General features: G+C 38.0%; 1 protein-coding gene across 2 annotated transcripts in view; it reads right to left on the bottom strand.

The window, feature by feature from the left end:
- Positions 1-4,033: 4,033 nt before the first annotated feature.
- The window catches only part of ADCY2 (adenylate cyclase 2), a 235,559-nt gene continuing 217,610 nt past the window's right edge, over positions 4,034-21,982 (bottom strand). Inside the window, exons 21-25 of one of the 2 annotated variants that reach the window (XM_074825640.1) lie at positions 15,462-15,608; positions 14,201-14,308; positions 11,990-12,104; positions 8,205-8,329; positions 4,034-6,908 (exon numbers count right to left, since the gene is read on the bottom strand). In XM_074825640.1, coding sequence (XP_074681741.1) covers positions 6,756-6,908; positions 8,205-8,329; positions 11,990-12,104; positions 14,201-14,308; positions 15,462-15,608 — 648 coding nt within the window. In that variant the 3' untranslated portion in view covers positions 4,034-6,755. The remainder of the gene's footprint in view (positions 6,909-8,204; positions 8,330-11,989; positions 12,105-14,200; positions 14,309-15,461; positions 15,609-21,982) is intronic. The other variant, XR_012623430.1, reaches the window with a different exon arrangement.

Here is a 21,982-nt window from a genome sequence, read left to right as displayed (position 1 = left end):
TAGGTTGACTCTAAAACTGCTGTGCCCTCGTAGCACCTGGCTCCTAGTCACACAGTTATCCTGCTTTAATACATACATGTAACTATGCCCATGCTGCTGCTTACTGTGCTGCTTGGGGATCTGCGACTAGCTTGGCTTTACCTTTCTTGCAGAACTAATGTGCTGTAGGTACAGCATTACTGTTATTATTGCTACTAGTATCTTTTGGCAAGCACTTTCACACCAGCGCTCTTCCAGGCATCTTGAATTTTACTGAACATCCAAGATTTATTTTAAAAAACCCCAATATTCAGAGGACCAGAAATCTTCACTGCCAATTGTTTTGGCATCTTGGACCCAGGCAATAATTCAGGCCTACTGATTTAAAAGTCCCAGCCCTACTACATAGTTGCCACTCTCCCATCACTAATGCACTGAATTACTTAGCCTCTTGCTTATTTGCAAGCGCAGTGTGGAGTCATTTATACTCCACAGACTTGGGTGTGTGTTTTTTTAAATCAGTCGTGACAATTTCCATCTGCTTAGCTAATAATGTCCCTTTACCAATTAGGATCCTCTTCTTTCTGTAGCATGGGCCAAATTAGCTAAGTGTCAGTGAACAGTGGAATTGAAAATTCAACAGCTGCCTTCCTTACATCAGCTTCCTACGCAGGGACACGTTTGCCACTGTGCAAGTGCTTTTTTGTAGTTTAGTCCAAGCACCAAGAGACAGCAAGCCCATTTATAAAAAGCAGCTGAGCTGAAGCTGCAGCTATAAATAAAGCCGCAAGAAACCGTTCGCCAGAAATACAAACTAAGCTAGGCGAGAGCTCTGAAGTCAGATCTGAAAGGTTTCTCTCCAGTTTTCTTTCTACTGTTCACATGTAGCTCATTTTGATTAACATTTAAGATGGCATTAAATGGAATTACACTATCTGGATGCAATACAGATTGTTAAAAATATTGCTGGATGCTTGTTATAGATTTGTCATAACCCTCCCATTTGAAATAATTAAAACTAATGCTTTACAGTTCACTTCTTCCCAATGAAGGTATAAATCCCTTTAGAATTATTTGAATCTTACAAAGGCATTTTCTTTCTGGTCACCTTTTGCAGACTCCCCAGAAGCAGGATATTAATGCCCAGGGGTTTTTGTTCCAGTTACAACCAGACTTAGATCATACGCTGCTAATATGCTACTGTTAAGTGTATGTTCCTGTCACAGAGTAGCACAGGAGGTCATCTGTTTCCTTAGTAACTTAAGTATGAACATGTAAACAATTGTAAGAGGGCGACAGAGCAATTTTAAACTATATGGTCAAAACTATGCTTTCAAATACAGCTGAACTCAGAGACCAAAGTGTTAAAAGTTGCTTTGAAAGAGAAGTTCAATTGCCTGCATTTTTAGGGAGTAGCAGCATCCCCTGCCTCAGGTTCCACTGGTAAGGTTCCTGAATTTCAAATACATTGATAGGTACTTTTGTAGCCCATAAAGGTGTCTCAAAGGCAGGGTCACTGTTCTGAAATGTCAAACTGGCTTATGGAATAACTTTGCAAGAAAATTCCTGAAAGGAATTTGTAAAGCAAATGGTAACGGGTGTGGGGCGGATGACACACGACAGGGATGACAACGACAGGGGGATGGAGATGGGACGGACACAAAAGGACAGATGACATATAACTGGACAGGTCATTGATACACAGAAAAGCCACAGTAGCTGTTTTCTTACTACAAGCTGACATACCTGTTTCAAACTCAAGTCACTCAGAGTGGAGATGGGTAGCTTGCTGTCAATGCTTAGCAATTCATCTCCTGTCCTTGCTGTTTGACTTCAACGTGTATCAGTTTGCTGTGTGTTCCTGACTCTCAGCTGAGCCACAAAGGAGAGACAGTCTTTGCCACAAATGTTGCATCCGATGGCCCTTGAAAAAGAGGCTGAAACAAAAATGGCTCAAAAACTCTGTCCCCTTTCCACTACCATAGCTTTAGTCCAAGCCAGTCGTTTCACACAAGTGCTTGTTTCTTCTAGATCCTAATTAGTGACAGACTGCCCATCTCAAACAGGAAGGCTCTTCAGAAGTTTTCTGAAGGAGGCAACTGTACACCAGTGGTGGAAGTCAGCACACCTTTTGCAATCTTCAGGGTTTTTTTGTTCATGAGCTACTCAGGAAATTTTTAACTTTCCTTGAATATTCTGTTGTTTCAAGTAATTCTCCACACAATTACTATGACTGAGACTTGGTCTGCAGATTGCAAACATATCCTGGTTGGCTTGTCACTACAATTTCAACTGCTTGACTGGAGACTTAGGTTTTTCAAATAATTGTAATTACTTTAATTTTAATAATTTTAAAACAAGCATAAAATGATAACTGGTTGACTGATATAATTTGCAATTATTATTTGCATGCTGACTTATACCTGCTGAATGGATACTCCATTTCAGACGAATATTCTGTTCAATAACCCTCTTGGTAAGTAGAGTAATACACAATTTTATGCATGAGGTGACATTACTTTCATAACAATTGTTATTTGTAACAGTTTTGGAATGCAAACATGAAAATTTCTAGTCCAGGCATGTCAATCTTTCAAAATATTTCATGTGCATTTTTTCCTGTCAAAACTGAGATTTTCATGAAGAGAATCTCAATGGCTACAAATATATTTGAAAAATGCTCCATCGAAAAATTTCAAACAATTCTTGGCAGAATCATTGCTTTGAACAGTGGCATCCTACAACATAAAGTGGTTCATATCTTCATAGTTGCAAACAGGATTAAAATGTCCTTACCTTGCATTTGGACATATTAGTAACTACACTGACCTGAATAATTCCTGCCCCTAAATTTGAAAATGTTTAAAATTAATATGTAGCAAACTTCAGGGTGAACCAGCTACAGCTGATTTTTACACCACTTTTGACAAATCCACACAGATTTGAAGTACTTCAAGGGACAAAAATACTCTCTTAATTGCATGTTTTATTTAAGGCACATATATTTCATTCTACATGTTTCCTCCCCAGAGTCACTCCACTATTTTAGACAAGAAAGGAAGAATAAAACTAAAAAGCCCTAGTGTTAAAATTGTTTGGGGTCCACCTGTAAAAAGTGTTGAAGGGTAGTATCTAGGTCAGCTGAAGGAGAATCTGTTATCTGACAATGAAAAATTAAAATATCTTCATACAGAAGGAAAACTGCGTATCAGAGGATGAGCTAGTAATTGCTTTTAACAGTAAATCTGGTGCTATATAAAGCATCCTGACAACATAGCTAATTATTTGTCCTGATGTCAGGTTCTGAAAACAAAACAGGAGAGATTTTCAACAGCTCTACCTTCAGATAGGCACAGCTGTTGCTTTAGAAACACACAGATTGAACTACCTGTGCTGTAGTGGAAAAAGGGAAAGTCTGTAGATGTTTTACAAAATAGACGAATCATAAAGGAATATAGAGAATGAAAAAGGCTTTCCATACAGCATGTGATGCTAATGTCTCTCTTTAGAAACAACAGCTAAATAGCATTAATTTACAGGTAATCCCAACTACTTTTGTAGTTAACAAAAACATCTGCAAGTCTAATCTTTCTTCCTGTCCTTTGGTAGCCCTCTATAAATTGGAGAAAAGCATTGACTTTGAAAAAGAAATCCAGCAGGCTCCCAAGGTGTTGCCATTTGGATTTCACTTTACCAGACCACAGCGAATCACTCTTATATTGATCTTTTGGCTGCTGCCTCATGGTGTGAAATACATTTGCATTGTACTTTTGGAAGTCACGCTTTTTGTGGTTTGCTAGTGGTCTATGAACCTCGGCACCAACACGGAAGTTGTAGAACCTGATGAGCCTTACTGTGATGCAGAATATATAGAATGTTAAATATTGATTTGTATGATTATCATAAAACTTTTCAAGTTACACACTGATATATGAGCAGTGTTATATCCAGTTAGAGAGGCAGATGAAATTGCTGCAGGAGAGGAAGAAAGAGGATACAAGAACTCCAGGTCAATCTAGACAGGGGAAAAATAAAACAGTATAAACAGTAGATATAAAATGCATTGGAAGACAAAAAGTATTTATTGGATACAAATAGCTTCTTGGCACTAGAAAGATGATAATAATAATACTCAGCAACTGAAGGCTAGAGAGAGGATGGTATGAACCTTTCTTTATATGGGCATCATACTGCATGTATAATAATCTTTTGCCCACTTTCTTTTCTTTAGCAGGATTTGGCTGCAAGAATTAGAATGCAACTACAAAATGAGAGAAGAACACCAGTGAAACACGACTGCTCTGAACAAGGGCATTTTCAACATGCTCTTGGAGGGCACATAGATCTCTTTATATTTCATTGGACCAGGCAGCTAATGGCCATTCAAATATTTAATTTCATGGCTTGCAGAAGTAAAATACTGTTTAACTTTTATAAAAATCATAGAAACAAGGCTATTGAGTTAGGTACAAGGTTTGCTACTGATGTGCAAGAATACAAATGAAAATCAAAATCCTGAATGTACAGGTTATACCTGAAAGCTGCATAGATACAACAGTACAATATAATCAACTTTACATAAAGGGTTTTCATCCACACTAAGAAATGATTGCTTTGACCTGTGATAATACCAGAATGATTTTAACAGCACAGAGTACATTCAAAGTCTGAGAGATTAATAACTTTTTAATTGTTCCTAGACAAATTTATAGTAAAGGAGAGGAGGGATTTAGGAGAAGTCTTAAGCATAGCTAAGTGATAGCTTGTTTTAGGCAATGACGGGGACATTTTTTCTGTTGCCACGTGAGCTATTTGGAAAGTCTGTCAATCCACTGGAAAATATTTATCTTAATGTATTAATTAAAAGGAAGAAATCATAAAGCCAACAAAATATTTTTAATGACATTTTATTAGACTGAGCATCTATCTTGAGAGTTACTGATCAAAAGTCTCCAGCTCTGGGTGAGACATCGTTTGTTATGTTGGACATAACTGAAATAACTTGCATTTTGCTTTTAGACTAACTTAAGGGGACCAAAATTCAGATTGTCTGTTTTACTGCAAGTGTAGGCATTTTGAAATCTGCCATTCCAATATGCTAGTGGGCAGATGGCTGCTGTGAGTAAACCGTGCCACACTCAGCGAGACTGTGGCCTGATGCCATTTATTTGTGACCCACAATTTTGAGAACTCCTTCTGAAAGGACACCAGTGCCACACAAATGTAAATATATGTTTCATGAATGAGAAATCTGAATACTTTTTACATTTCAATAGCATGCCAGAGCTAATAATACATAAGTTGACTTCTATATTCATATGGCATCAGTCAGAAAAAAATCTTGTAATTATATGCTATTTTGTAAATAGGATGATTTTATTAATTTTGGTCTTGTTAGGATGTTATGATTAAAAGAATATGTTCATTTCAAGTACTGATTATAGCAAAGAAAAAGTTAAATCTTTACTATCAGTGCTTCAATGGAACATAGATAGTACAGTTACCTACTTTTTTAGTCTTTCATCTGTCTCATCTATGAAACTCTGAAAGTGTGATACTTTTAAATTCAACGGGATTTAAATTAATCTCAAATATCCACAAAATAGCATTTTTTCTATCTTCCACTCATACTCATGTCCTGATAAATTACATTATTTTAAATATCCCATGAAATCCGGCATTATAAAAGTTAAGGGAAAGGCATGCAAGGACAAAAGAGGTTGCCAAAGTGCAAAACAAACAAAACTTTTCTTCTCCTGTACAGCTTCTCCTAGTTATTGTTTAAGCATTGCAGGCCAGTTGCAAAGTAGCAACACTGCTACTGTCTCCAGTATCCCCCACTTTGCTTGTGTTTATGGATTTGAGGTAAGTCTTCTGTATCACCTAGGGAGTAAATGACTGCAAAGTGCCGAGGATGCCACCCAAGACTGAAGACAATAGAGGTGATTCAATTTCTGAAAGGGAATAGCAAGTCTAGCAAGTATTAATGACCAAGGCTATTGAGAGATCTGGCCATAGCCTGCCTTAACATCTAACTGCTGAATAAAAAGCAGCAGCAGCAGCAGCAGCAGAGGACCCGCAGGTTCAAAGCGACAGAAGCCATGGAAGGAAGCAAAACTAAGAGACAGCAACAGTAAGACAAAGTACATATAAACTTTTAATGAATTAACCTTACAAAAGACAATAGCTTCAAAACATTTGACACGTTTATACAAAACTATTCCAGCATTGTTAGTTCTCTCTTCAGAAAGAATGCCAGCAAGCCACCCAACGTGTCCCTGGCTATGAGATGCAACTGGTGATCACATCCAAATCATGTGTGGACAGAGTAAACTTATTTACAAATACTGTATACTTTAATACCAGATTAGTGGATGCTATCGGGGAGCGACTGTATTTTCCAGAAAACACCATGCATCAGAAAATAGTATGCACCCCTAGCTTTATTGCCTTTTTTCCCCTCATTTGTCACTAACAACTCTTTTTAGTCCTTTCAGTATGAGTTATCTCCTTTTAATTCCTATTCCTTCTTTTCTTGTCTTTGAATAACAGTGCAAGTAGCAGTACAATCTTCCAGTCCTATAGCGTACATCGCAACTGTCCTTGAACATAGGAATATCAAGGTGCAAAATGATGGCTCATGGGACTATTCTGCAGCCATATTAAAATAAGTGCCACATACCAGAAAATAGCACGCATGTTAAGGGCCAAAATGTAGTTAAAAAGTGCGTGATACTTTCCTGAAAATATAGTATTGATGACACGTACAAGCATCTTCAAGATGCCACGTTCCCTTGTGAAAGGGATCTTGTCATTTCAGTATGTACAAAGTATGTCTTCAATTCTCCTTTGCCTTTTACATTTATTATTCCTCTGCAAGTGCTCATGTACCCCAATGTTTGCAGGACGTTGTTCGTCTCCTCTGTAACCTGCAACAATACAGTAATACAGCCAGTGTTGATAACAGAGCAAAGCAGAATCTTCTTCCAGAGTGTGAAGAGAACATATGTTCTGAGCAATTATAAGGGTTTTGCTGTAATGCTTATAAGGCCTTTAAGGGTCTCAAGAGAAGTTTGAGCACATGAGCTTTCAAACAGTCTGTCACTGGATGTCCATTCTAATTGCTTACATGGAGTACCAAATTTGGTAGAAAACAGAGGGTTCGTAGCTACTCTTAATGGCACTAGGGACAACACTGCCTCATATAGCATTTTTCTCAACTTCAGGAGCTGTTTTTCATTTCGGTAGACCCAAGCTTTCCCATCTTTTTGCAAATACTAAGGCTGTGTGAATGAAGTGATAGTAAGACACTAGCGTCATCTGTCAGAACTGCTGTTGCTAGTTTCTCACATAACTGGCAGTGAACCAAACTTTAGGCAGTTCTGCCATTTTTGGCAAAAGCCCACTAGGACAGAGGTTGTTCAACAGCATCAGTTGTCTCGGACTGTCTGTGTTTTTTTGTGAAGCAAGCAACTGTTTGCAGATGTCACTGCTTTGACATCCCTTCTGTTTTCAGTTTTGACCAACAGTTGGTAACTTTATTTTTCCATTATTTAGTGCTGAATAGTCTCAATCATAGATTTGGAGTGCTCTCAATCACATGCTAGGATCCCAAAGTGCTAGGTACCATACTAGGCAGGTATTTAAAAAGTGATCCCTGACTGGAATTACTGGAAAGTTAGTAAATTGAAGGTCTTTTCTATACAGGTCTATCTATAATCTCTACAGATAATGATCTATAAAGGTTATTAATCAGCATGGTTCATTAAAAGGAGTTTCATGATTGCTTTATGGATTTAACAGCAGTTATGGTAATTTCCTTTATTTAGGAATAATTATCATCTGGAATGCCCTTCAAAGATAAGGTAGCTAGTATTTTACGAGTTTAGAAATTCACAGAAGAGAAATGTGATTTCTCTCAAATCCTCTCTTAATCTAGGGATGCATTTCCAGGCAACCCATGACTTCCTCCACTGTATTCCTCTGAAGGGTCAAGACAAAGTTTTGATTCTCCTCCCATTTTTCCTATAATTTTCTTTTAATTCTTTACTTTGCTGCCTAAGGTCTAGTTCTTTTGAAATGTACAGATACAGCTGATGATAGGTAATTTTTTTCTGTAGGCATCCTTAGCTCCAAAACACAGACCTGTTTAGTGGACAAATATATGTTTTTTAAACACAAAACTCAAAGGATTAACATAAATACTAGACAAAATCAAAACTTACCTGTATTTTATCTAAGACACCAGTGCTGTCCATCCTGCTGGCCACATTTACTGTATTGCCCCAGATATCATATTGTGGTTTTTGAGCTCCAATTACTCCAGCAATTACAGGTCCATGGTTGATACCTGGAAAACATCAGAACTTAACATTAAGAACAAAGATCCACTGAACAAGGACACACAAGTGCATCTGGTAACATATCAAGTCAATGAACATCATATTTGGCCCATACTAAATAGTGAGTACAGCAACCAATAGTCTGTTCACAACTTTTTTATCAACCGTTTACAGCAGGAGGATGTTAATTATAAAAATGCCAAAAGTTAGTTCATCTAATTTTAGTTTTACTGCTCCCTCCCATCCTGAGTAAATTTGATATTTTCACCCATTAGTATCCTAATAACCTGCTACTGCCTTTATTACATAGCATGAGGAACACACTGTGGGAGAGCAGCAGCTTCTGGGAAAACAGACATACAAAAATTTATTTTATTTCTACTTGTAGTGAAAAGGGCTTCTCCTGTCTGCAATAGTTGTTGGCCAAATCAAATAACTTTTACAGTATTCTTTGCTTCTTAGATGTAGAATAAACTAATGTGAATGAGCTGGAAGGATTTGAAGCCTTGTTCTGAAGGCTGGATTGCCCACAGAATGGTGCTAAATAACTGCAATATAAATATATGCATTCAAATAATTTGATGAAGATGGAGTAAAGTAACAAATTTCTAGCTCAGTGAACAGGAAAGCCAGGTTGGACCTAATGAGAAATAAATCCTGGACAAGTGAGTAGTTTGGATTTCTAAAATTATCTCCACATCAATAACTGAATTCTATTAATTCCTTAACAGAAACCATCCCTAGTAATATATCTATGCAGCAAAATGAAAGTGTGATTGTAGCATGGGGAGGCATCTCAGAGCTGGCTCATCTAGCATGGATCATATATAACATGGCAGCATGGGCTAGCGACCACATTATAAGACCATTTGGAAACCCTGGAAAAAGTGACTGCAGCAGTTAAATTTAGAAAACTGGGGAAATATGCAAACCCTAAAGAATACCAGATAAAACATGATAAATAGTTGTCTAAGTGCTTGGGATTAAATGCATAAAGGGATTTAAGCCTTGCAACACTGCATTAACAACTGCACCATGGGTGTTTCTTTCTGCCTCATCACATCCAATGTGTAGATGGCATTAGGGACCTAAGAGTGGAATCCACAGAAGTCATCTGCTGAGTAGCCCAAGCTAGCTAGTAGGGAATACTGAAGAGATGTGTGTAGCATACGCTCTGCCATGGTCCAGAAATTAGGGCAGTGCGGTGGGACCTTCCTTCAAAATACAATGGCCAAGAGGTGACTTTTATTTTTTTATCTTCTTCCTGAACCACCACTGCTGATGGTTTGAGTAATACCTCAGGGGCTGGAAAGCCAGCTTCAGATCTCTCCTCCTTCAAGGAGACTTCTACCCATATCTCTTAGGAATGAGTTTTGGCCACCCAGGCATTCTGGGATGTTCTGCTTTATGTCATTCCTGCTAGTGTGGGTCTCTTTTGCATGACACGTGAATGGGGGCAAGGCTGGATGAGTAGTACTCTCAGTCCAGGTGAATGCTCTAACAGAGGGTGATACCATCTGTCTCTTTCTCTTGTGCCCAAAGTGACATGTAATTATTCCATAAAAAGGTAAATACTGTTCAGCAAATACTGTTCAGTAGGACAGAGAGAGAATATCCCAAAGTATCCTACAGCCTGGGCTCATAGCATTCTCCAGGGAACAGGCATCCCCATGCTTGAGCAGCCTCAGCCAAAAGCAGGAACCAAATTAAGTTCACCTACAACACAGACCAATGTTCTAACCATGAAGCTATATGGAAAACAACATGTCATCCTCTATTTTGTTCTGAAAAAAAAAAGCAGTACCTGTGCAAAACTTGCTGAAAAAGCATATCTGACCTTGTCTAATATATTAAGCACTTTAGCTAACAGGAGGGGAGGAATGCCTGAAATATAATCTAGGTGCTACCATCTCTTGTGTGACAATGTCAGAGTAGGCTGTGTACCTCCTAAGGCACAACTAGCCTTTCAGTCACTCACAGAAAACAAGGGTTGAAAGCTGAGACCTCTAGTGAGTTGCAACAATTCTGGGGTTAGATGCTGGCTGAGGAAGGCTTTTATAAATGGCAGTTTGGGTTTAAACCCTTACAGTGGGATTATGTCAGAGACAGAATCTGTTCAGATGTTTCTGTGGCTTTAATTGCTATGGTTATCAGATGCATTCATGGCCAGGCGGTGGTGGGAAGTGGAGAAGAAGTGAAGTGAAGATGGGAGGTGAAGATCTCAGCAGTGCCTATACTGGATTAAGGTGGCAAAAGTGCCGGTTTGGGGCCTGTGTCCCTTTGTAGAGTTAATCATTTCTCATTTCATGAAGCAAAGAAGTATGACTTCTCTGGAACCTATAGCAAACACTTTAAAATTCACAAGTAGGTATCTTTTTTTCCCCTAAAAAGTTTGTTTCATGATCCCCACTTTAAGGGCGTCAGTATTGCTTTAATCAGTTTGTGGATTAGCCCTGACACTCAGCAGCTCTTTATCTGTACTGACACGATATGTTTGCAAGTATGTGACATGCCATCTATGGCAAGAAGAGAATTGTTATTCTGTACAGAAATATGGTATCTCTACACGTTTCTTTAAACCCATCAAGTTCTGTAACACTCTGAGAAGGAAACATACTTCAGATTTGCTTTGTCATTTTTTAACTCTAGCAAGCAATACAAAACATACTGGCAAAGGAGTGCTCCAAGGAACACAGATTAGCAAATTTTGCCAGTGGGTGGCACTGTGAAATAAACATGAGAGAAGCAGCCGAGAGGAAAAGCAAGCGGCACAGCAAGGAAAAGACAAGACAGGAGTGTAACTGTTGGAAATCAAATATTTCTGACATGTTTACAGGATTTATAGCTTTCCAATACTTATTTACTGCTTTCATTTCACACTTTCCAAGTTACACATTGCATTGTAAAACTGCTGTGTACTGCTATCAGGGAATAAACATTTTGGAACATATGGTTCTTGACCAGCTCTGAATTAATTTATTTCATCATCCTTTCCATGCCTTACTGCAGCTGCCTATTTCTTTTTTTAAAATACCATGATGCACAAGTAGAAGCAATTAGAAGCTGAAATATAAGGGATACCCATTTTAAATATAAACAACTTGTCATCTTTGCTCTTATTTGTCAATAACCACAGAATAACAAAGAGAAATACCCTCCTCTGTCTAATACTGGGAAGGAAAGGATGCATTTTTGTATGCTTGCTTGAGTTCAGTACATCTAAAATATTTCAAACTCCAGCCTCACTGGCCTCTTAGAGCTCTTGCCCTCCAAAACAATTTATATGGTTTTGTAAAGCCCTGTCCAGAGACTTCTTGTGTCCTTTGATATTGATAAGCTTAAAAAATGTATGCAGTTAACAACCTCTAGAATAATTATTATAGAGTTACCATAAAACCATTCAGAGCCATGGGAACATATTTTGTCAACCGTTCTTTACTTAGGAATACTGCCCTTTTCTGAGTCCTGCTTTGAAACACTCCTTGCAACAACAGCAGCTATGGTTAATGGGCAATACCATGTCAGCTGCCTTTAAATGGGGTAAAGATGGCGCTATTTACTTTCATGGCCCTTTTGGTCAGTTCTAGTAACACTTTAATTAGCCAGTACTTCACACTGAATTCTCCCCCTCCTCCATGATATTCTCATAAAAATCCTGTGATACATACCTACTCGTAATTTGAAGTCATTGAATGAATGCTTGTTTATGACATCCAGTTTTGCCACCAAGGCAAATGCGAACTCCACCATGGTTCCTATGTGCATATACTGTCGTTCGGGTTCCTGAATTTAAACAGCCAAACAAACAGAGTAAAATAATTTTCCTCAGCCTTAGTTGCTGTGAGAATACAATCAAAATATGCCAAACACTTGAAAGCACTTAAACCCTTAGGGTTGTCCTAATGCCAGCAGGCAGCAGCAGAAAAGTAATGAAAAGATGGTGCCCTGTCCAGCATCAGTTAGATCAAACAATGGCCAATAGACCCGAATGCATTTTACTTACTCAATCAGGCAGTCTAGAGATGACAGATCCACAACATGCTTAATCTAATGTTTTGATTGTCAAATAACTCATTAGCTGCTATCTAATCCCACAGGCACTCAATGTCTATGTGTGCCTAGGATTTGCTCATTAATTTTCTCTAAGTGTCTGCTTCTATTTTATGCCCTTTAATAGTAAATTATGCCTGTGGACAGGCCAACAGACACTCCTCCCTCTCACTGCTGCACACTTTAGCACCCTAGTTAATGCTTAAAATCCAGTGACATTCACAATTTTAAGAGTTCCTCCACTGATCTCATCTGGTAAATAAGTAAGCACCTCTGAGAACATCTAATAGACCTGAAAATGAATAAAATACAAGAGGAAGAGAGGAAGAAGGCAACCCACCTCTGATCCCTAGTTACTAGCTCAGAGCTTATACCACTTACAAAGGCTATAGATTTAATGTCTCCTCATACATCAACAGTGTAGCCTGATTTCTAAATACTGGTTTGAGTCCACTCAGGCTGAGGAGAAAATTTATTTTTGGACTCCCACAGCCCAGGGTAAGGCCCTGATAAGAGAATGATTTCGTAAGAGATGGACTCACTGATCTCTATGAGTAATAACTGAATCTTCCTCAATTCTTGAGATAAAGTGACAGAAGAGATGGACAAATGACAACTTCAGGAGATGATTCATGGAGTAGACGCATCAGCCTAGGTGGGACAGTAGTGGTGCTTGCCAGAGCAGCTGTTTAGATGAATGAAGCCTGTTTCCTTTGGAGTTCACTCCTAGCTAAGACAGATGGCTTCCTGTTCAGTTGATGTATTCAGACCCCCTCCTTAGGCACTTAGTCTTCCTTGGGTGCTTGTCTTAAGATGGGGGCAGTTCCCAGCAGTATGCCTAGCAGTCAGTCACTGCCACACTAGGTACTGCAGTACCTGCATATCTTTGGGCATCTGGACTGAAGGCTGCTGAGTTCTGGTGGATTTCTTTTGAAAATGTGTACTGAATCACCAAGGGGAACATCAAAACTTGGATCTCTCAATTTACAGTTTGTGGAAATAACTCAAACAATAAATTTCTTTCTGTGCACACACTAGTTTTAGTTGTGATTGAGAATGTTTTCTATGTCTTCTCATCTCCAGTCTACAGTTCTGCATTTCCTTCATCCCCTTCACCTCCCTGTATTAAATGTCAGAGCTAATTTAAAATCATTCTTTTTTGTCCCTGGGATCCTTAGGGTCTATAGTTCAGGTGTTAATTACTTCTGTCTAGAAGGAACATCAGTTTGGCAAGAGCACATTAATCCTTAGCAGAGAATGTGTTGATTCATAATTGCTGTGTCTCTGTCGCTAACCTGTAGAACTCTAAAGATCACGGAAAAAGCAAGGTTTTTGCTTAAAAGTTAAGAATTGCTTCTCTGAACTTCATTTCTGCTGACTGCAGTTCCCAATCCTACCCTATTAAGTAAATGAAAAACAAAGGAACACGTTTTCAGTGCTGAACCTGAAGGTTCTGTAAGTATATGGTTAGTACGGCTACTCAGTCCTCCCAGCTTACAATGGAAAATATTCATTCTTGCATTCTTTTGTACACTTTATAAATCCAGCTCTGCTGCAGCATGTAAGAATAAAATGCTGTATTGTATTTAGAATAGGCCTGTTTTAGACTTAGAAAATACAGAGGTGGCATTTTCCAACTGCAATGTATAGAACAATAATTCACAGAGACTACTAAACAAAAGTATACACTTGTCCAGTACAATACAGTCTATGTTAATAAAAAAAAAAAAAAATAGCCCACAACACTATACATAACCTGCAGTTTAATGAACACAATTTTAGCCTTCATTTGAACATGTTTTTTATTAAGCAGGAACCTTTTCCTGTACCTGACACTGTTCTTGGTTGGGTGTAGCACTCAATCCTGTTGCTGCCATGTAAGTGCTTCCAATGGTCTTTATCTTTTCAACTCCACTGAACTTTGGCTTTGACAATAACTGTAAAACAAGGATGGTTATTCATTATCCAGATCAGCAGCCTTGCTACTCTAACAGCATTGTTACTTTAACAGCATCAGTTCTTGGAACAGTCTCTTAATAGACCCCAAATGGCTTGACAAATATATACACAATGAAGGACTTAAGGATGGATAAAACAATGGTTATAGCCTGCAAGGAAAGGGAATTACTGTTTGTGAAAATACCTTTTTATTCTAAAGGGACTATTTAGTAATGAGAATAAAGTCCACCTTATTGTACATACAGCTCTTAAAAGTCAGTAGACTTTGTACGCGTTTTATATTGGAACTGAGTCACCATGTGAGCCCACAGTTAAGCTTTAAGTAGCTTTCTGAAAGTAAGCATCTCTTCCATGGCAATGGGATGGCCCATGGCAATGGGACTAAAATACAAGGATTTTAGTGCATATCCCAGGTTGTTTTGGACATTCCAATGTTTTCCAAATGGTTTTGCTGCTAAAATACCCTCTATAGCTGCAGATCTGCAAATCCAGACTGTGCTCTCTGAGTCATGACATGGTCTTAATGCCTTTTTCTGGTATCTTCATCACTAATAACTTTAAGACAAATACTGTTCTCAGTGAGACCTTTACAGCTGCCTTTTCACAATCCATCTGTAGCCATACTCTGTACTTGCTGTAACTTCAGAGAATAGAATATTAGAACATATACAATCCTTTGACTCGCTCATGTATTGACTGATCAATGCTTTGTATAATGAGACCAACACAGATCAGGTATAACGCAAAGCTGTATCCTTTTAGGGGACACGGATTTATGTACCTGACTTTAGGCACTAGTATTTAGAAACTGTAGTTAATATATGGCATGTAATATAACTGCCTTGTGAACTGCAGCTAAAGGGCAAAAATTTCTCCATCAGATATACACATAGGATTCTCATTACAGTTAATCAAAAGCAATTGAGCATGATGTCAGATCAGTATCTGATTTATCCCACATAAATCTCTTTTGCCTTTGATAGTCCCTGTAAGTAATTTTCACGTGACTAGGCACACAAAAGTTCTTCTGACACCTCTTCCACTCTCCCTTTCAAGTATGTTTTCTTACTGTTGCATACCCTGAGTTATTAAGATTGAAACCATATGTTAACTGTTGTTAGAAGTACATACATCATCAAAGTCAGCAATGATCTCATTCAGCAGCCTGAGACATTCCAAGCCTTCCTTATTTACATCAGATTCTGTGTAAAATTCCTTGAAATCCGGAACAGAGGCGAACATGACACAGACGCAGTCATATGACTGATGATACAGATCCTGCCAAAAGAAAATAGAATAGAGAAAAAAAATCTGTCATACCAGCTCTAAATAAAAGTTTCCTTATTAATTTGCAGTGTCCTCATTCTGAAAAGGGAGGTGTATTTTTTGAGTTTAGTTGTATTTATTAAACAGTGTGTAAACCTGTTAAAGAGACTCAACATATACAGCTGAAAAAATTTTAGTGATTTAAAGCTACCTTTTTTTCCTTCTGAACATTAACTCCATGAACATAAAAGGCTCACTAATTTATTAGATAGGGCTCATTTCTGAGGCTTCTCATGATGAGAATTTGGTCCAGCTTGCATGGCTGAAACTATATTTTGCAAAACAATTATCTAATTTATTTTTAGCTATTTGTGTTATTGTAATAACTAGAAAACAGAACCAAAATCACAAACCCAATGCACACAATGATAGTTCCTAACCTAAAATGACAAGATGCCTAATAAGATAAAATAATTGTAATTTCTTTTCCATAACAAGGAGCTGAGGCAAAGGTAAAGCAGTCACCTGAACTAAAACTTATTTATGTCAGGTTCTCCACTGCCTCTGTGACCACTGAAATGAGAGCACTTCTGCTACACAGAAAGATTCTGGTGCTAAAAATGACCACACCATTCCCACCCCCATCCCCCCCCCCCCTGCCTCTTCAGTTTCCTCTCCACTGCCCTTAAACATTAGAATATCTCTTCTTTCAGGTCAAATTCACATCCTAAAAAAAAAAGAAAGAAAATTTATTAAACTAATACTTTTTTAAAAAATTAGTATCTATATACAAAGGTAACCACAGCAATAAAAGATGCTGTAAACTACTATAAAGTCAAATTCTGCTCAAAATATTATTTGAGTAAAACAAGGATTTCAATACTCATGTGAATAAGGTGAATAGGATTTTTTCTGTGAGTTCAAGAAGCAACAAATATTATTTCCCTTTTTACTTAGCAAAGCTTTTTTTCAATTTCACTAGCAGTATGTTTCTTTTTGGAAGAATGTGGTGTGTTTGTACACAGATGTGTACAGACATAGTGAATCTCTATGGGTGATGTTTAACTGAAAAACAGCATAACTATGGGAAAACTGCTGACCACCTCATCGCAGAACAGGTGTGAGGGAAGTTTCTGGGCAAACATGAAAATAATGTCAGACAGGGAGGAACATGGGCAGCTGGAGGAGATGATAGATGATTTATTACTAGATTTTTCTGCCCCTTTATTTTCCGAGGATTTCATAACCAGAGCATCACTGAAGCTCCACCATACTTCTGTGCAGTAGGGATGGAATATATTGTTGCAATTCACCACTATGATTTATATTCTTAAAGCCAAGCTGGTTGAAATCGCCTGTCTGTACCTGACATCCAGCTTACAGCCATATATACAAAATCAGTATCACTTTAATGTGACCTGACTGTGCAAATGAAAAGCAACTAAACAAAATCTACAAGCCGATGAGTTCACTGTCAGATTGCTACTAAACTTCAAAGAAGTTCTGGATCTCTTGCCAAGAGAGTTTTTCATGAAGAGCTAATATTGTGATAATATTTTTCTGCCATCTATTTTATCCACCTCCATAAACACCTAGTTAATAAATTTAATCCACATAATAATCAAACAGTGGGGAGAGGGAACCCCTCTGGCTGGATGACGTCAACTGAATGTAGCCAATTTAAGCACCTGACTGAAGTATTTAATTTGAAAGCACAGTCATCCTGTGTCCAATATTGTACAGCAGATGTGCCTATCCGGAAGCTATTTTAAAGCTAGATGGGCAGAATCACCTCAGATAGCATTTCTCTCTCCGAGTCAGTTATGGACAAAAGGCTAAAGACATAATTTTTCCTAATGTAGGCACTCAAGATCAGTGCCTGAAACTATACAGGATGACACTGACGCTAAAAATTCAGAAGCTCAGGCCCAAGATGACCTCTCTTGGCTCCAGTTTCCCACACTTAAAACCAGGTCCACTCTGTAATACCGCAGTGACATATACTGGCATTTGTCTTGAGCATATATGCACGTAGACTTGGTGCAGATATACTCAAATTAGCTTGAAATTAGTTAAGTGGAGCAGTAGAAGATTAATGGGCTTATTCCTCAAATGTTTAGATTTTGAAGTCTGCATTTTGCTTCACATCTACCTACTTCAAATTTACCTCAGGCATGTCTACACTGAAGCTACAGTTACATTTGCATATAAATATTGTAAAATTAAGATCTGATGTGCTGAGTGCTTTTCATAGGCAAGTTAACAGAATAGGTACAGACATTACATTCTGTGGTTAACTCAGTTTTCTTGCTGTTTCCTCCAGTCACCTTCCCTGTAAATTGATTTCAATTTTGGGTGAAGGAATTCAGGCCACACACACGGTGCTGGTTATTAAAAAAGGACTGCATCACAAATATAGGGCCTTGATAATACAGAAGGGGAAATTCACAGTGTTATATAAAAGACTGAAGGGAGATACAAGGATATTTATAGCAAAACGTAGATAATTAATACTCAAAACATGGATTATTGCATACACTTGTAACTTGACCTGACAAAATAAACAAGTTCTATATATCTGTGACAAATATTTAAAAAAACACAGTTGTTCATATTTCTACCAGCTTGAAAAATCCAGTAAATTAAATTGAGCCAAATTAATAGTACACTTCTAATTAATATCAATACACAATTCTATTATCCTAGGATTCTGTTAATTAGTAAAAAAAGGTTGGTTTAATTTACCAAATAAACATTAGATAGCAGCTGTTTTATTTGCTTTTTGAATCCTGTTGATTTTGCATCCTGAGCATGTAAAACATACCAGAATTACACTGCTGGTGAGATACTGGTTGTAAAGTTTGTGAAACAGACAAACTCTAGGCACGGACGTGATACTGGGACAGTGCCATATCTGAAATAGTTCATGGAAACTAATGCCATGTAAAGGTTTATTTGAGAATATAACTTCAATTCATAAGAATACAGGTCTGTTAGGAGCTACAACTGAAACCTTACAGGAAAAGAAGACAAACTATGCAGTGCTGCAGGCATATGATATTACCAAATAAATGAAGCAGAGATGGTAGAAGATGGTTTCATTTTACCACCTCATAATACAGGAACCAGAAGACAAATAGGACATTTAAAAGTCCCATTTCTCTTCCTTCCTCTCTAATATTGGGGCAATATCCATCCCCACTAATGCTCTATAGCACAGTACCGGCGTGGAAACAACAAATGGCACTGTTTATAACCAGATGAGTAGTAATTGTGGCTGTCAATAAATGTCAGAGAATTTTAAGGAGGCATTCCCAGCTAGTTTATTTTGATCATTCATAATAATAAAGGCTGTGGCAATTTGGTGTCTTAATTTTCCTATGAGTACTTCTCTTGAAACAGTACTCTCCAAAATGTTTAATCAGAAAATTAAATGTAACTCTATTCCAGGAAGGAATGGCTTTGCTTCTTTCAACAAAAATAAAGCTATCCTGTCTTCTGCAGTCAATCCCTTTTTTTTCTTTTTTTTTTTTTTTTCATTTTGATAACATCTGAATTTCTGTTGGTTGTCTCTCCTTACTCTCCCCTCTTCTTCTCCAGTGCCTGGACATCTTCTCAGGATGGATGAGGCAAACTGGTCCCTCTTGGAAGGGTATGGTGGTCAGCTTCTCTGGAGCAGAATTTCTGCTCTAAGTAGGGTGCTGGCTCCATCCTGTAGCTAATGAAACAGGATTCCTCTTGCTCAGTAATGTGCTTGCCAGTTAGCTTGTAGCACAAAAGCTCCTGAGCACTTTTTACTGATAGGGGATCTGGATGGTAACAGCACAAAGGAAAAGGTTGCACAAGCCAGGTGCAGATATATTTAATCCTGGCCCATTTCCTGCTTTTCATTTTATATTTGTTCCTATCTTTCACCCTCTCAACTGGAAAGTACCCTGTTTGGTACCCAGCATACAGACTAGAAGCAGAAACCCAGTTCCGGAGGTTCTGGTAAAGCAAACAAACCTTTATTACAGCTTGCTCTGAAGTAACTTTGCTTTTACCATATCAGTGTTAGTCAATGTGTATCCTGTTATGAAAAGACCTTTGTTGGTCCTCTAAAAGTACAGTCCCACTACTCCCAGATAGCACTCATCTACTCATTTTTTCCTCTTTCATTCCTGCTGCCTGTTCTTCAGGAACACACTTTGTTTCTTCCCTTTTCTCCATACAGCTGCATGCATAAAATTCTAAATAGCATTCTGAAACAGACTATTCATCCATTAGATTAATTTTCATCTCAAAATCTGGTTTAAACAGAAAAGAATACACATAAACCATATTAACGTGAATGTTTGCAACTAAGGAAAATGCAGACAAATTTCAGTTCAGTATCTGTTGACCTAAATAACCACACAAAGAAAACAAAGGCTTGATCTGTCCTAACATATTCTCAGGTGTATACACATACACACATACAGAATGTCCTTTAAGGCTCAACACATCCTTGCTGACACTGAAACAAATCTGAAGACACAACAGATGCTTCTATTCCTGAACATTTCCAGGGATTTGAAAGGCTCTTCCCTCTTTGAAAACTGTGTTTAAAGATAAACAAAACAAGAAACAACTCAAGATTTTTTTTTTTTAAATCATTACAATCACATCCAGTCATTTTTACTTCAGCTGACATGATAGATGGGAGAGCCCAGCACATTACAATTTCTGTTCTTCACTAAATTTACTAAAGCTCATCCCAACCTACGAATCTTGAGGGGTGACAATATAAATCCAGTTGCCAATACAAAGGTGAGCAGATGGTGTTGCTCTGCTGGGGAACAGAGATGGAATAGCACATAAATGAGAACGCAATCTCCTGATGGTTTGCTGTGTTTAATGCCTGAACTGAGAACTGGAGCTGAGCCAACCTGGCTTCCAGCCAAGGTCTTCACTGGGTTCAAAGGAACCCCACAGCAGTTTTCATTCAACATTAGTGACCAAACGAATATTTGCAGGTAGTACTAAAGTACTGACACAAAATACTGATTAGTACTGCTTAATGCAATCCACAGTGAAAGGAAAGTGTCGTGGTTTAGGCCCAGCTGGTACCTAAGCACCACACAGCCACTTGCTCACTTCTCCCCACCCAGGGGGATGGTGAGGAGAATCAGAAAAAAAAAAGTAAAACTTGTGGGTTGAGATAAGGACAGTTTAATAACTAAAATAAAATATAATCATCATCATAATAAAAATAATAGTAATAATTGTAATGAAAAGAGATATAACAAAAAGAGAGAGAAATAAAACCAAAAAAAAAACCTCCAAGTGATGCACAATGCAATTGCTCACCACCTGCTGAAAGATATCCAGCCAGTCCCCAAGCAGTGATTCACCCCCCCAGCCAACTCCCCCCAGTTTATATACTGAGCATGATGTCCTATGGTATGGAATATCCCTTTGGAGAGTTTGGGTTAGGTGTCCTGGCCATGCTCCCTCACAGCTTCGTGTGCACCAGCTTGCTGGCAGAGCATGGAAAATTGAAAAATCCTTAACTTAGGATAAGTGCTACTTAGCAACAACTAAAACATCAGTGTGTTATCAGTATTATTCCCACACTTAATCCAAAACACACTGTACCAGCTACTAAAGGAAAATTAACTCTATCCCAGCCAAAACCAGGACAGGAAGACATTGTTCTTTTTGACTAAGGAGATCAAAACCAAATCCCTAAAGCTGCCCTCTCCCCTCTTTTGTCAGTTTTGGAACAACTGTTCAGCATGCACAAGTAATTCAAACTATTGCATTTAAGATCTTTAGAACTGCTACTCTTTCTAAATGCTTTTATTTTTTCATTGTTTTTTGCTTTATTGAAACTGCAAAGCAATATTAAGAGCAGATCTAATTTCCACCAAAGACAACAGGGGTCTTTTGATTGACTTTTCTGGTGCTTGGATTAGGTTCATAAGCAGCGAGTAAACAGGTAGTTCAGTGTTCAGAACCTCTTTCTGGAATTAGAATAGCCACTGTTTCAGGGAAAAGGTTAATTTTCTCTCCAGTAAGCAAGATCTCCAGTCACCAGAAGAAAATTCAGAACCTGGATGCAGCTCCACTCTGATCACAAAGGAAAAAGCATTTGAATGCATATTATTTAAATTTAAATTCATGTTGATTCAACCATCCCCTTCTTCTTTCTCACCCTTTTTACTTTCCTTCAAAAGGCAAAGTGCATTGCCACTTAAGATAATTTCACATTTTTTACTTCAAGGTAGTAAGGTGCATTCAGTGCTGTAAAGCAAGCCTTTCAGGTAGGTGAGGGAGAATGAAAGTGACTGTAAATCTATAATCTCGCTGTATGGACCTACTGTTCAAATCAGCATTAAGTGATATTTTCAGGATACGCTGCTTTC

Source organism: Strix aluco, chromosome 1 (assembly GCF_031877795.1).
Source record: "Strix aluco isolate bStrAlu1 chromosome 1, bStrAlu1.hap1, whole genome shotgun sequence".
NCBI lineage: Eukaryota > Metazoa > Chordata > Aves > Strigiformes > Strigidae > Strix > Strix aluco.
The sequence above is the reverse complement of the archived record's forward strand: the minus strand, read 5'-3'. Positions and strand labels throughout refer to the sequence as shown.